Raw genomic sequence first — 15,927 nt, 5'->3', positions numbered from 1 at the left:
TTACCACTTTTAGTTCCAATTCCCACCGTGAACTTTTAAAATTCATTCTTGCCACTTTGGGGAAATGTTACCTTCAGGAAATACAGAATAGTTATAAATTTCTGTGTAAAGACCTACTTAATATTAATTTTTAAGCAAGTTATCTTTATCTGAGTACCAGTTTCCTTATCCTTTGCAAAGTTAAGAAGACTACGTGGGAACAATATTCACAAAGTTCCTGATAAATCCTGTAGTGGGGGGGGGGTGCAAAAAATGATAGCTATTTAAAAGAGGGTGGAGAAAAAAGTAATACTCAGTACTTGCTCAGAGAGGGGAAGAAAAAAAGACTTGTTTTGCATTTATCTCTTCTGCTAAAACCTGGAGGGACCGAAATTAGGAACATTCCTTCAACTACTTAAAGGAGGGAAAAACTAGCAGATTTAGCACTAAGTTATGATCCATGTTCCAGTGTTATTGCAGTGATGAAGCATAACACATGTGATGAATCTAGAAAGGATTACAGGGTATATTTCACTTTTTTCTTAGGATAGCAGCACCTCCTATTATCAAAGAGAATCATTCAAGCTCTATAATTTTATATTTCAGACAAAAAAGTTTTTAAATAGTTGATACAAAATGTTGTATTAGTTTCAGGTGTACAATAGTGATTCAACATATGTTATGCTATGCTAACTACAAATGTAGTTACCATCTGCCACCATACACATTATTACAATATCATTGACTATATTCCCTACGCTATAACTAGAAGCCTGAATCTCCCACCTCCCTTTACCCAATTTGCCCAGCTCCTCCCCACCCATCCCTCTGACAACCACAAATTTGTTCTATGTATTTCTATGTCTGATTCTGCTTTTTGTTTATTTATTCAATTGTTTTGGTTTTTAGATTCTGTGTGAGTGAAATCATATGTCATTTGCCTTTCTTGATCTGACTAATTTCACTTAGTATAATACGCTCTAGGTCCATTCATGCTGTCACATGTGGCAAGATCTCATCTTTTCTTACGGCTGCATAATATTCCATTGTGTACATATATCACATTTTCCTTATCCATTCATCTAACAATGGACACTTGGGTTGCTTCCATATCTTGCCTATTGTAAATAATGCTGCAATAAACACAGGGGTGCCAATAGCTTTTCAAATTAGTGTTTTCATTTTCTTTGGCTAAATATCGAGTAGTGGAATTATTAGATCATATGGCATTTCTATTTTTAATTTTTTGAGGAACCTCTCTACTGTTTTCCACAGTGGCTATACCAGTTTACGTTCCCACCAACAGTGCACAAGGGTCCCTTTATCTCCACATTCTTTTTTTTTTCTTAAGATTTATTTATTTATTCATGAGAGACATAGAGAGAGAGGCAGAGACATAGGCAGAGGGAGAAGCAGGCTCCCTGTGGGGAGCCTGATACGGGACTTAATCCCAGGACCCTAGGATCATGACCTGAGCTGAAGGCACTCAACCACTGAGCCACTGAGACATCCCCATCTCCACATTCTTGTCAACACTTGTTATTTTCTTGTCTTTTTGATTGTAGCCATTTTGACAGGCACAAGATGTTATCTTGTTGTGGTTTTGATTTGATTTCCCTGATGATTAGTGACATTGAGCATCTGTTCATGTGTCTTTGGCCATCTGTATATCTTCTTTGGAAAAACGTCTATTCAGGGATGCCTGGGTGGCTCAGCGGTTGAGTGTCTGCCTTTGGCTCAGGGCATGATCCTGGGGTCCCGGAATCGAGTCTCATATCGGACTCCCTGTATGGAGCCTGCTTCTCCCTCTGCCTGTGTCTCTCATGAAGAAATAAAATCTTTAAAAAAAAAAAAAAAGGAAAAATGTCTATTCAGATCCTCTGCCCATTTTTCAATCAAATAAAAATTTTAAAAGTGAATTAAAATGAGGGGAGTGCTAAATGACCCTCCCTGGTAAATAATAATAACAAATGAGTAGGACTCTGTTTATGACTTAGGGACATGCTTACCCAATACTGTGTGAAAAAGAAAAAAGTGCCCTGACAACTATGGAACTAGGAATTCAGATACGTGGAGGTACATGGCTAGGAAAACTAACACCTGGAAACTTAGCCTAGGCTTTAGAAATCTTTTCTAATCTATGCTCCAGAAGTCTTTTTCACAAAGACCACATACTACACGTACATTGTGATTCTCAAGAAGTGCAAAGAGCCAAATCCAGTGCCAGTGATCACACCACCAGCTCCCCACTGATACTGAAGCCTGTGATAGTCTCAGAGCCACTGACCATCCCCACATAATAAATGTATGATGCACTAAAACATAAATTTATTTTTTAACAAGACTTATAAATTATCTATGCCCAAGCTTAATATTCTACCACTGACTGAGCTCTTAAGCCTCTTTATACTCCCCCGACCTAATATGGGACTAGAATGGTTTGATCTCTGATCTCTTATCTCATAAGAGTATTGGGAGATTAATACATTAACATCTAACATGTTGTGAGCTCCTTGGAGAAAAATGCTATTTTAAAACAAAATATTTTATATTTTTTCACTGGTAAAATGAATTGCTCCTTTTTTTCCACAGTGCTGTCCTTAGCAATTTGAGATTTTATCACAGCTTTCACTCAAAAAAATTAATACTCAATCTGGAAGTTAAAGAGTATCTCTTTTTTTTTTTTTCAAAACGAGAGGAACATTGCTTATTCCAGTTATAAATCTAATAATGCGCCATAAAGAAATCAAATGATGCTAGAAAGTATAAAGGAGAAATCATCCATAAACCCAACACCCCTACAAAACATGATAAACATTAAGACACAGTTCTATGCATGTATGTATGTACATGCATAATACGTAATGGACATCAATGTATTTTATAGAAATAAGATCATATTTCCTAAAGTAATTGTTTAACTTGATATGATTTAGAGATCTTGAACAGCTAAGGAATACTCCATGTACATGGTTATCCATAATCAGTAACCTAAAATTAAAGATTCATGTTTTTTCCAGTTGTTCTTTGTGCTACAATGAATTCTTTTACATTCCAGCTTTGTATAGTGGTTTCATTAGTTTTTAGAAAAGAATTATTAGTCAAAATGATATAGATACTTCAAATTATGAAAAGTATTGCCAGATCACCTCTGAAAGTGAAATCATTTACCCTCCAACAGTAGTTGAAAAGATCCATTTCCTATAATTCAGTGGTTACCTATCGTCTCTCATCTTTGACTTTTTGATGAACAAAAATTATTACCTCACCATTTTTTTTAAGATTTTATTTAAAAAAAATAAAAATAAAAAAAATAAAGATTTTATTTATCTGGGATCCCTGGGTGGCTCAGTGGTTTAGCGCCTGCCTTTGGCCTAGGGCATGATCCTGGAGTCCTGGGATCGGGTCCCGCATCGGGCTCCCTGCATGGAGCCTGCTTCCCCCTCTGCCTGTGTCTCTGCCATTCTCTCTCTCTCTCTCTCTCTCTCTCATGAATAGATAAATAAAATCCCTTTTTTTTTTAAAGATTTTATTTATTTATTCATGAGAGACACACAGTGAGAGAGAGGCAGAGACACAGGCAGAGGGACATACACATGGTTATGTATATACATATTATACACCTATACACATACATAAACACATATGCATATACACATAATTCTATTTGAATGATGAAAAAAAACCTAAAATCTAAGCTGATGTTCCTGAAGCTTTGATAATTCTACCAATATTACAGGTCTAACTATGTAACACAGTAACAATGAAACAAAAACTAAAAATTTGGACTATATTTTCTGAGAAATGGTTACCTCCTCTTGATTTCCCAAATGTAGGTAAAATACAAAATATTTTCATTTTCTAACAAGAATATTTCCTTAGGGGGCACACCTGGGTGGCTCAGATGGTTGAGCATCTGCCTTCGCCTCGGGTCATGATCCCAGGGTCCTGGGATAGAGTCCCACACGAAGCTCCCTACTCAGCGGGGAGTCTGCTTCTCCCTTTCCCTCTGCCCCTCCCTCTGCTCATGTTCTCTCTCTCGGTACCTCTCTGTCTCAAATGAATAAATAAAGTCTTAAAAAAAAAAGTATCTCCTTAGATAGGAACTATTACTAAACTGAAAGAGATCCATTTTGGATACATCATAAAACAAGTCCTACTATCAGACACTAGGAAGGATCTAGAAGCAGGAGACTGTAGCTGTGTGCCTTAAAAGTCCAGTTCAGGATTCATGGAGGGGAAAAGAATTAACACTGTCATATGTGAGAATATATAAAAGGCAGAGAGTCCACAAATTTCTCCAAGAGACTATGAGATAACAACCACCATGTCATGTAGCTCAGCCAGGAGAAAAAAAAAATTTTTTTTCAAAGAATGCAGAAGGAGTCTTTCTAATACATTCTTCAAATTTAAGCTGCAGTGTTAGCCAGGGATCCTGATTCATACTAGGTTACTGCAGTGAGATAGTATTGTTGACTTCCTATCCTTTAAAGGCTTATACATATATATTGCATATATTGTGCAAAATAAATTGTATAAAGTATTATCTCATCTGCTCAAGCTGTCAAATGAAGGATGATGTATGAAAAAAGTCCAAATGAAGCTATTATAACCCCAAGCACTGATGAGGTTTTGCAAATACCAAATAGTTACATTATGTACTATGACAACCATATTTGAATCAACTAAGCTTTGGAGAAAATCACATTTTTAAAAAATTCATTTCGGTAAAGGAGATGGCTTTAAAGAAAGAGAAAGCAGGTTTGAAAGAGACACAGCATAGTGAGGCTTCTTTGATTAGAGGTTAGGAACTTGCTAGAAAGGAGACTCTGTCCACAGGGAAAACAGAAGCAAGTGATCTGCTGCTCCAGTGCTTGCAGAGTACTCTCATTACCCAACATATTAAAGTGACATGTTACATGAAAAAAGTGGCCAGCACTTCGTTTGAGGTGAAGGATGCCATCCTACACTTTTCCCTAGGTAGTGTGATGGCTTCTCTTTCAGGCATGATGAACCAATAGCAGACATAACCTCTCCATAGAGCAGCTTTGATATTTGAAAAGGAAATAGATTCTCAAGTAGTAGAACCCAAAGAATGAAATATGCATACCTATTCCTAAATAGAGGTAAGCAAAAAAGGGAGTGTGGCTTTCCAAATGTGTTTTCCATAATAGCAAATATACAGAGCAGTGAATCATGATGCCAAAATGATTGCATAAGATTCATTTTTAATTTCTTCCTACAACATTTGAAGGAATTCAAACTCTGAAAACAAAACTCAAAAATCTAAAACACTTTACAGGTCATAATATTAAAAAAAAAATGCTTCTTTTTTTTTAAGATTTTATTTATTTATTCATGAGAGACAGAGAGAGAGGCAGAGACACAGGCAGAGGGAGAAGCAGGCTCCATGCAGGGAGCCCAACATGGGACTCGATCCCAGGCCTCCAGGATCGCACCCTGGGCCGAAGGCGGCGCTAAACCACTGAGCTACCAGGGCTGCCCCCCAAAAATGCTTCTAAATAATAACAGTAAATATACAAAATAAAATATTTTCTTTTCTAATATACCAAGAAATAAGAAACTATGTAAAGGTTTCATTTACTACCTCAAATTAAAGATTTTCTGTATCTTTTTGGTTACAGAACAAATTCAGGAACGAAGACTGATCCTCTCATCTTTGAAAATTTATAATGAATAAAATCATTACTTGGTTTTAAAAATTAAATTAAAATTGAGATTAATGGTTCTATTAAACTGCGAATATATTTTATATATATGCACATACATATGTGTTTTGTACATATATACATATCAGGCTTTCGTAACTATACAATATTTTAGTTATTTTTTCTATTTTCATGAAGTTATATTAACCTGGAAACTATTCTTGAAACAAATGAATAATTCTATCTATCGGTTTTCTCAGATAAATATCCTCATTTAAATATCTTTCAGGAATCCCTGGGTGGTGCAGCAGTTTGGCGCCTGCCTTTGGCCCAGGGCGTGATCCTGGAGACCCGGGATCGAATCCCACATAGGGCTCCCGGTGCATGGAGCCTGCTTCTCCCTCTGCCTGTGTCTCTGCCTCTCTCTCTCTCTCTCTCTCTCTCTCTCTCTCTCTGTGACTATCATAAATAATAAATAAAAAGAAAAAAAAATATCTTTCAGTGTGTCATCAGTGCACTACCACGGTGGTGATTTAGGAATAGATATTCTTATAAAGAATTCTTGCTCTCTCTCAAGACCAACAAGACCAAAGTATTCCTTTATTTAAAGCTAGAAGTACAAAAATTAAACTGATACTTGAACAATTAACTCAAAAATAACTCAGGATAACCCATGTTTTGAATTGCTGAATATATTAAATATACAAGAAAGTAATCAAATGGAAACTTTTAAGCACACATCTTCATATGTTTACATGATGAAAAGTTATGGTTATTATTCAATATTTATTCCAATTATATTGGACTGTAAGACAGAATTATGATTGTGGCGCCCTCTGCTGGGTTTCTAGTCACAAACTCAACCTAATATTAGCATAAAATCAAACATTTGAGGCAGCAGGCAATAAATCACTTTTGCGGTCACTGATCACTTTAAGCCTTGGCAAAGATTATATAAAAGTTATAATCAATATTTACTCTATTGCAACATGATTCTACCAATTTATCAGTATTAGTATACATTAGTATAGACTTTTCTCTTAAAATAAGAGGATAGTATAAAAGTTACACCAAACATGTTTTAATAGGTCTCATTTTTGCCACCATATTCAGGTTTTTTGTTTTTTGCTTTTCAAGATTTTATTTATTCATGAGAGACGGGGGGGGGGGGGCCAGAGACACAGGCAGAGAGAGAAGCAGGCTCCATGCAGGAAGCCTGATGTGGGACTCCCCAGGACCCCAGGATCATGCTCTGGGCTGAAGGCAGATGCTCAACCACTAAGCCACCCAGGCATCCCACCATATTCAGGGTTTTTTGTTTTTTGGTTTTTTTTTAAATTTTTATTTATTTATGATAGTCACAGAGAGAGAGAGAGAGAGAGGCAGAGACACAGGCAGAGGGAGAAGCAGGCTCCATGCACCGGGAACCCGATGTGGGATTCGATCCCGGGTCTCCAGGATCGCGCCTTGGGCCAAAGGCAGGCGCCAAACCGCTGCGCCACCCAGGGATCCCCCATATTCAGGTTTTTAACACAACATCTGTGACAAGACATTTTAATAAATTACTATTTTGGTAATTTGATCTATTTTTTTTTCCTGCCTTATTAGTTCAATCAAAATAGTTTATTTTAAAACATGAGAACAACCTTTAATAATATTATCTTCATTATTAGAAAAAGAAGGAAAGACATTTTAGAGGTACTCATCACCAGTAATAATTAATAAATAGCTTCCATTTACTGAGTGTCAACTATGAGGAATACAGTATATGTTAATACATTTTCTATATATTCTATCCAGTTCTAAGACATAACATAAACTGATATAAACTGACATAATATAAATTGCTCAAGATGAATTTCAGAGCCAAGAATCAAATGTAGATAAGTCTCATTCCAAAGACTCAAACCTTTTCACCAAACAATACATCAGTGAAAAAATACCCTTTCCATGCAATTCCTCCATTTGTCAATGCAACCACTAGGGGTAGATGAAGGTGGTGTGGAACAAGTTGATGAGAAAAAATGTCAGAGAAGGATAAGATAGTTATTCATGTATAAAATAGTAGCACAGACCTTTAGGAAAGTATTTTTATTTTACATAATGCTGCCAGCTAGTGGCCCTATTTCATACTGAGCCACTGGGAACAACGCTTGATTTTTACATTATCAAATCAGAAATTCCACATTTACATTCTAGGATCATCTTCCTAAAACATATATGCATAAGCCTGACTTAATGTTATTTTACCTTACCCCAGAACTAAAGGATAATGTTTCCTCAACCACCACTAGCACCCTTTGCCCTAATCCCCAATAAAAATGAGATAAGCCTCGGTGGGAAAGAATTCAGCAAGTGCCAACATGTAGAAACTAAAAGGTATACTGTCACTATCTATGAAAAAGAAACTCAAATTATTTAAATATTTTTGTATGATTTTGGGACACTTATAGATTTCTGTGACAAAATATATAAATATTTTATATATTATCATAAGCTTGCTATATGTGGGCGTAAAAACAAAATTGTTGCCTGAGTATTGCTGAACATTGCTTTATGCAGATCTAAAATCAGAGGGCATCTGATAAAGTAGTACTGTTAGCAAAGTGTTATTTATTTTAGTTCAAAGAACAGTTGCAGCTATGAAATTTTCTTTGAGAAAAAAAAGCATTTGAGTACAATTTTTACATTTAAAAATGTCATGTTAAAAAATTAAAGTAAAAAGGCCATATTATATTGATAATTCATTATCTTAAAAGAAATATCTTATGCAATACACATGAAGAAACACACAGCTCTGATCGTCATATACTGTTTAACACAGCAATATAAAGATATTCTTGGCTGATTTCTTTCATCATATGACATGATAATTATTAAAATGGTTCTCTGAATGGAGAAATCTATCATGGCAATCAGAAGCTTAGATGAAAAGACAATGTATTCTATAATATAATACCGCATAAAACAAAAATCTCTGGCATTGTATTAACAGCAAGGAAATCGAATGTTCTGGTTTTATTCCATTGTGAAAAAGAGAAGCATAAGGAAGTGGAAAAGAAAGTACCCAAAACACAGCAGACACAGCCCATCTATTAGACTGAGAAGGCCAAAATGGAAATAAACAAAAGGGGTAGTGCTGGAGAGTCCCATGCTCCCTCTGACCTACATTCTGTCACACACACACATGCACACACACACTCATACACACAAATGCAAAATGTAAAAACAGCTTTATCCCACTTCGTAAGTGCATCTTATATGAAGCTTATCTTACAGCTAAAAACAGTAAGAGTTTATATTACACACATACATATATATGCACATGGTCATAATAAATATTAGTGAAAAAAGCACTAATCATAAATTCACTTTTAAAAACACCAAAAATATTTCCACAAAAGGAATATATGACTTACAAACATTTCCTGTATTGTCAAAGCTGGTAAGAACATCTTCAACATTCAAAGATCCATTATTATGCCTATAAAGGAATAAAGCATTTTCTTTAATGATTTTTAAATATTAACATTTATTAATTTTTTTATTTTTATTTATTTATTTTTTTAAAGATTTTTAAAAATCTATTTATTCATGAGAGACACACAGAGAAAGACAGGCAGAGACACAGGCAGAGGGAGAAGCAGGTTCCATGCAGGGAGCCCAACGTGGGACTCAATCTCGGGTCTCCAGGATCACGTCCTGGGCTGAAGGCCGTGCTAAACCGCTGGGCCACTGGGGCTGCCCATTTATTAATTTTTTAAAAAGCTGAGACTGTATACTGTGATATACCCACCCAGTACTAGTAATATTTTCAAAATATTTTCTGCCCACTAGAGGGAGAAGGAAAAAGAAATAACAGAATACATTTCTCAGAATATTTAGTGATATTCTTGATAGTTAATCTGCATTTTAAAGTATTAGTAAATACCTTTTATTGTTATTGTTTTAGCTATCTAAAGGTAGCTAAAAGTAAAGTAGTAAAGTAAATCTAAAGGTAAAGTAGATTATTAAAGACAACAAAACAAAATCTTACCTTGAAGAATCTCAAAAGAAAAATAAATCATCAACCTCCAGAGCCACACTCAACAATAAATAGATTTCCTCTATATCAGCCCAATAAATTCAGAACTTCAGTCACAAAGAGCTACCATCTTCAGGTCTGGACAATCCACAATTAGAGGGTTCTAAATGTCAGAGGACAAATTGTTTTGTATCTTTTTCCCATTAACCTTAATTCCACTCCCTTTAATTCTAATCTCTATTCACTTGACAGCCCCTGATATATCGAATTTGATAACTGATATTTTATTAATACTTATAAAAGGTGCTATTCTTCATATTCAAATGGGCCAAATGTCAATAGGTCATAGGGTTTGCAATACTTTTCCAGTGGTGATTAAAAAAAAAATTGTTGGGGCACCTTGGTGGCTCAGTCAGTTAAGTGTCAACTTTCAATGCCAGCTCAGGTCATGACATCAGGGTTGTGAGATTGAGCCCCGAGTCAGGCTCTGCGCTGAGTGTGGAGCCTACTTGAGATTCTTTCCCTCTGTTATGCTAAGCAAAATAAGTCAATTATAGAAAAACAATCTTATGATTTCACTCATATGTGGAATTTAAGACACAAAAGGATCATAGGGGAAGGGAGGGAAAAATAAAATAAGTCAAACCGTAAGAGACTCTTCTTAACTATAGGAAGCAAACTGAGGGGCAGCCCAGGTGGGTGGCTCAGCAGTTTAGCGCCACCTACGGCCCAGGGCCTAATCCTGGAGACCCGGGATTGAGTCCCATGTCAAGCTCCCTGCATGGAGCCTGCTTCTCCCTCTGCCTGTGTCTCTGCCTCTCTCTCTCTCTCTTTCTCTGTGTGTCTCTCATGAATGAATAAATAAAATCTTTAAAAAAAAAAAAAGGAAGCAAACTGAGGGTTGCTGGATGGGAGTTAGGGAGAGGGATGAGGTAACTGGATGATGGGCATTAAGGAGGGCACATAATGTAATGGGCACTGGGTATTAATGCAACTGATGAATCACTGAACTCTACCCATGAAACTAATAATACACTATATGATAATTTTATTTTTTTTTAAGATTTTATTTATTTATTCATGAGAGACACACACACACACACAGAGAGAGAGAGAGAGAGAGGCACAGGCACAGGCAGAGGGAGAAGCAGGCTCCATGCAGGGAGCCCGACATGGGACTCATCCCGAGTCTCCAGGATTAGACCCTGGGCTGTAGGTGGCGCTAAACTGCTGAGCCACCCAGGCTGCCCTATATATTAACTTTTTTTTTTAATTTTTATTTATTTATGATAGTCACAGAGAGAGAGAGAGAGGCAGAGACACAGGCAGAGGGAGAAGCAGGCTCCATGCACTGGGAGCCCGACGTGGGACTCGATCCCGGGTCTCCAGGATCGCGCCCTGGGCCAAAGGCAGGTGCCAAACCGCTGCGCCACCCAGGGATCCCCTTATATATTCACTTTTAAAAAAGGTTCTCTCCCTCCCCTCTAGGGTCCCCAGGCCCCCACTACGCACTCTCTAACAACAAAAATTGTTAACACATCTGTAATCTCCTCTGTTCTCCCCGACAAGAGTAGAGTTCATTTACAGCTGTAGGTCTGAGGATGTTATAAGAGTTTACAATAACTGTTAATAACTCACAATACAATTTACTTCAACACCACTTTGTCATTAAATTTATCATAAATGACATATATTGTTATGAACTGAATTGTGCCTCTCCCAAATTCATATGCTTGAGCCCTAACCCCTGGCACCTCAGAATATGAATGTATTTAGAGAAATGGCCTTATTTAAATAGGGGATTAAGTCAAAATGAGGTCATCAGGGTAGGCCTAATCCAATATGACTGGTGTCCTTATAAGAAAAGGAGGTCCTTATAAGACAGCAGGGCATTTGCACAGAGAACAACTATGTGAAGAGAGCAGCCACTTGCAAGTCAAGGAGACAGGCCTCAGAGGAAACCAAACCTGTAACACCTTGATCTCAGACTTCTAGACCTAAAACTAAAAACAAACAAACAAACAAAAAAAACCCTTTGCAGAAGAACTTTTTATTTCTATCATACAGACGCAGTTCTTTGATAGAGTCACTAAGTGAGATTGCAATAAGTTATGTGCCATCATCATTGGCCAAATAAGCACTGGGCTCCTCAGTATCATCATCTAAGAAACCAATGTTATCAATAAGTTACCAATAATACAAGATTCTATACAGAGATGAGGTTATCTACGCTAACATGGAAAACTACAGTACACATGTAAGAGAATAAGAGTGAAAAAAGGATAAAGTATTTAATATCTAAAATGCAAGATAAAGTGGGCGACCTGGGTGGCTCTGTCCGTTAAGCGTCTGCCTTCCACTCAGGTCATGATCCTAGGGTCCTGGGATTGAGGCGCGCATTGGGCTCCCTGCTCAGCAGGGAGCCTGCTTCTCCCTCTCTCTGCTTGTGCTTTCTCTCTCAAATAAATAATAAATAAATAAATCTTAAAAAAAATAAAATGCAAGATGAAGCTATTAAAATGATCAGCAATGTGGCACAGAACTCAAAAATCTTTTTTGTAAATATAAAAGCAATATATGGTTCAAGAATAAAAAAATGCTTCTAATACTATCATGCAGAGACAAAAGCTATTGATATTTATAAATATTCAAATTAATGTCATGCTTATACCTTGATTAAATAACTTAGAGTACATTGTCCACATATTTGCAATTTGTGTTTTAAGATATTATAAACAGTTTCCCACATCACCGAGTATTTTGCAATATGAATTTAATGGCTGCCAAGCAGTTCAATGAATGACTGCACTGTAATTTACTGAATCAATGTTTTATGTTGGATTTTTAGTTTGTGTCCAGTTTTGTACTATGTACAGTGAACATCCTTACAGAAACATCATTGAACCATTTCTCATTACTGCCTTAGGATAAATTCCTAAAAGTTTCTCAATTTAGGGTGAAATAAAAATGTGAAGTTAAATATTTATTTTGAAAAATGTTAAATATTTCTAAAAATCAGAAACTGGGATAATTGAAGTAAAATGCATGCTTAAAAGTTAAAAAGCATCATTCAAAATAAAAAGTATGATTTCTCAGAGTTATCACCGAAGCAGAACTTGTCTATTCTTGAAAACATGATTTGTTAAAGCTAAAAAACAGAGTGTAGCCTATGACATTTCTAAATGGGATAGAAAGTAGGGAAAGTGTAAAACTAACTCTACACCTCTAAATAATTTAAAAAATATGAAAATAGTTTATAAAGTCTAGAAATCCTAAAAGAAGGCATCTCATGAAAGAATAATATCAGCAATCATTGACTTCAATAGCATAAGAATTAATGCTAATTATAGGAAAACTCTCATGCACACAATGTGGCAAAGATTCAGTCTATTTCACATTTCATTTGTCCCAAACTCAATGTTTTTTTGTTCACTGAGTAATCTATTTTATTAATGTGTCAAATCTATAAGATCTTGTCTATCCTTAATTTTTCAACAGTTTACATAGGTCCTACCTGGACAGTGTGGTTAGACAGAAAGGTACTCACAAGGAAGGGACCCTGAAACTTCAATATGAGCATTATACTGCCAATTAATGTTATATAACAATGACAATTTCTTGCCAACATATCAAGGTATAAAAAGTTCACTTCATCTTTCCCCTATATCCCCAGGCTTTAACCTATTTCCCTAAGTCCTTAATGACAACAGCCATCATAAACGTTCTCACCACAAAAAGAAATGGTAACATGATAGTAGTATTAGCTAATGCTATGGTGATCATCATTGGCAACACAGAAGTATTTTTTTCACAAGCACTTTAAGCTATCCTAGAACTGAAGACTTTTGAGTTTTTCCCAAGAATGGCCTATGGAGTAAGGAGGACTAGGGAGCAAGACACTGAGGCAGAGCTTGAAGTTTGAAGTCTCGGGATGCCTGGGTGGCTCGGCAGTTGAACATCTGCCTTCAGCCCAGGGTGTGATCCTGGAGTCCCGGAATCAAGTCCCACATCAGGCTTCCTGCATGGAGCCTGCTTCTCCTTCTCCCTATGTCTCTGCTTCTCACTCTTTCTGTCTCTTATGAATAAATAAATAGAATCTTTTTAAAAATAAAAAGTTTGAAGTCTAAAGATATCAAGAGGCTGAAACTAGAGGTTAAAAATAAGCCAGGGCTAACTACAGTACCAAAAGCACACAAAAAAAAAAAAAAAGAAAAAAAGAAAAAAAGAAAAACTAGATAAGCTGAACATCATAAAAATGAAAAACTTTTGTCTATCAAAGGACACTATCATTAAAGTGAAAAAACAACCCACAGAATGGGAGAAAACACTTGCAAATAACTGTGTCTAGTATCTAGCATATATAAAGAGCTCTCATAATTCAACAACAAAAAGAAAACCCAGTTAAAAATGGGCAAAACACTTGAATAGACATTTCTCCAAAGATGATATACAAATGGCCAATAAGCACATGAAAAAATGGGAATCATTAGTCATCAGACGACTGCAAATCAAAACCACAGTGAGATATCACTTCATACTCACTAGACTGACTAAAACAAAAAATAATAATAAAGGAAAAATGACAAGTGCTGGCAAGCATGGAGAGAAACTGGAACCTTCACATATTCCTGATAGGAATGTAAAATGGTGCAGCCATTGTAGAAAACAATTTGACCATTCTTCAAAATGCTAAACAAAGATTTACCACGGGACCCAGCAATTTCACCCTTAGGTTCATTCCTAAGAGAATTAAAAACTTACACAGTCACACAAAAACTTGCATACGAATGTTCATATAAATGTTCATAGTAACATTACTCACTATAGTCAGGAAGTGGAAACAACCCATATGTCCACAATTGATAAATGGATAAACAAAATGTGGTGTTATCCATACGATGAAATATTATTCAGCCATAAAAAGGAATGAGATGATACAAGCTATAACCCAGATGAATCAAAAACATTAAGTTGAAGAAGCCAGACATAAAAGTCCACATATTGTACAATTATATTTATATGGAATGTCCAGAATAGGTAAATTCATACAGACAGTAAGTAGATTAGTGGTTGCCAGGGTTTGGTGGGGAGGAAGAGGATGGGGAATCACTATGAATGGGTATGGGGTTTCTTCCTGGGGTGAAAAAGATCTCTAGAATTAGGCAGTGGTGACGACCGCACAACATGAATATACAAAAACCGTTGAATTTCAGTCTAAAAAAGAAGAAGAAAAGAAAGAGTGGGCCAGAGAGTAAAATGAGCCCTAAAAGGCTATAGAAGAAAAAAGAGAGGTTTATAGGAGGAAAAGATTTGAAAACGGTTCTAGATACAATACATTTTGGAACTCTTTCAAAAATAAATGGCTAAAGAGTGAAGACAGAAGATATGTCAGAGAGAAGACAAACGCTATATAATTTCACATATAAGTGAAAGCACATGAAAGGATGGACATCTTTAGTCATCAGGGGACTGCAAATCAAAAATGAAGAAACAAAACAAAACCAGATTCACAGATATAGGACACAAACTATTGTTTATGGGGGGGGGGGGGAGGACTTGGAGAGGTGTGAAACAAGTGAAGGGTACTAAGAGGTAAACACTTCCAGTTATTGGGGTGCCTGGGGTGCCTCAGATGCCAGCCTTGCCAAACTTTAAATGGATACTTATTATCTATCACATATGTAATGATAATCTGCCATACATTGAATTTCACAAGCATACCATTCCCATTGCTAGTTCTTATTTCATGGGCTCTCACAGAGTACATACTAAATTCAGTGGATGAAGATTTTGCTTTCCTTTCCCTACAGAAGGATGAAGATTTTGTTTTCCTTTCCCTCCTTTCTTTGTATTAGAAAGATGCACCACAGTCCAAGACAAGTCATTCCTGATGTCTTGCCCATTCTAAGCTCCCAGGATAAGCTATAAGTTAAAAGCACTAGGCTTCTAATTCAGCAATTACTATGGCAACAGTAGTTTAATTCAAAGAAAGGAGGAGAGTTCAGGCCTTTCAGCTTTGTCTACACCTCTGACATATACACATTTATAAATGAATAACTCAGGCACTTCTATAGTTCCAAATATAATGTAAGTATTTGAAGCTTCCGGAATATGCAAATTCCTATGACGCTGAAATTGGGTTGAAATATGGAGAGTGGGAAACAATTTCTAGTATCAATATAGTAAACTCTGTTTACAACAAAAGATTATAACAAACTGTAGATTACAAAACAGCGAGATGGGGGGCAGATTTTA

General features: G+C 36.2%; 1 protein-coding gene across 4 annotated transcripts in view; it reads right to left on the bottom strand.

Moving 5' to 3' along the window:
• The window catches only part of CAMKMT (calmodulin-lysine N-methyltransferase), a 386,639-nt gene that overhangs the window by 358,224 nt on the left and 12,488 nt on the right, over positions 1 to 15,927 (bottom strand). For all 4 annotated transcript variants that reach the window (XM_055328617.1, XM_055328620.1, XM_055328618.1 and 1 more), the window contains one exon: positions 9,068 to 9,132. In XM_055328617.1, coding sequence (XP_055184592.1) covers positions 9,068 to 9,132 — 65 coding nt within the window. The remainder of the gene's footprint in view (positions 1 to 9,067; positions 9,133 to 15,927) is intronic.

The sequence above is a fragment of the Nyctereutes procyonoides genome, unplaced genomic scaffold, assembly GCF_905146905.1.
Source record: "Nyctereutes procyonoides isolate TBG_1078 unplaced genomic scaffold, NYPRO_anot_genome, whole genome shotgun sequence".
In the NCBI taxonomy this organism is placed as follows: Eukaryota; Metazoa; Chordata; class Mammalia; order Carnivora; family Canidae; genus Nyctereutes; species Nyctereutes procyonoides.
The sequence above is the reverse complement of the archived record's forward strand: the minus strand, read 5'-3'. Positions and strand labels throughout refer to the sequence as shown.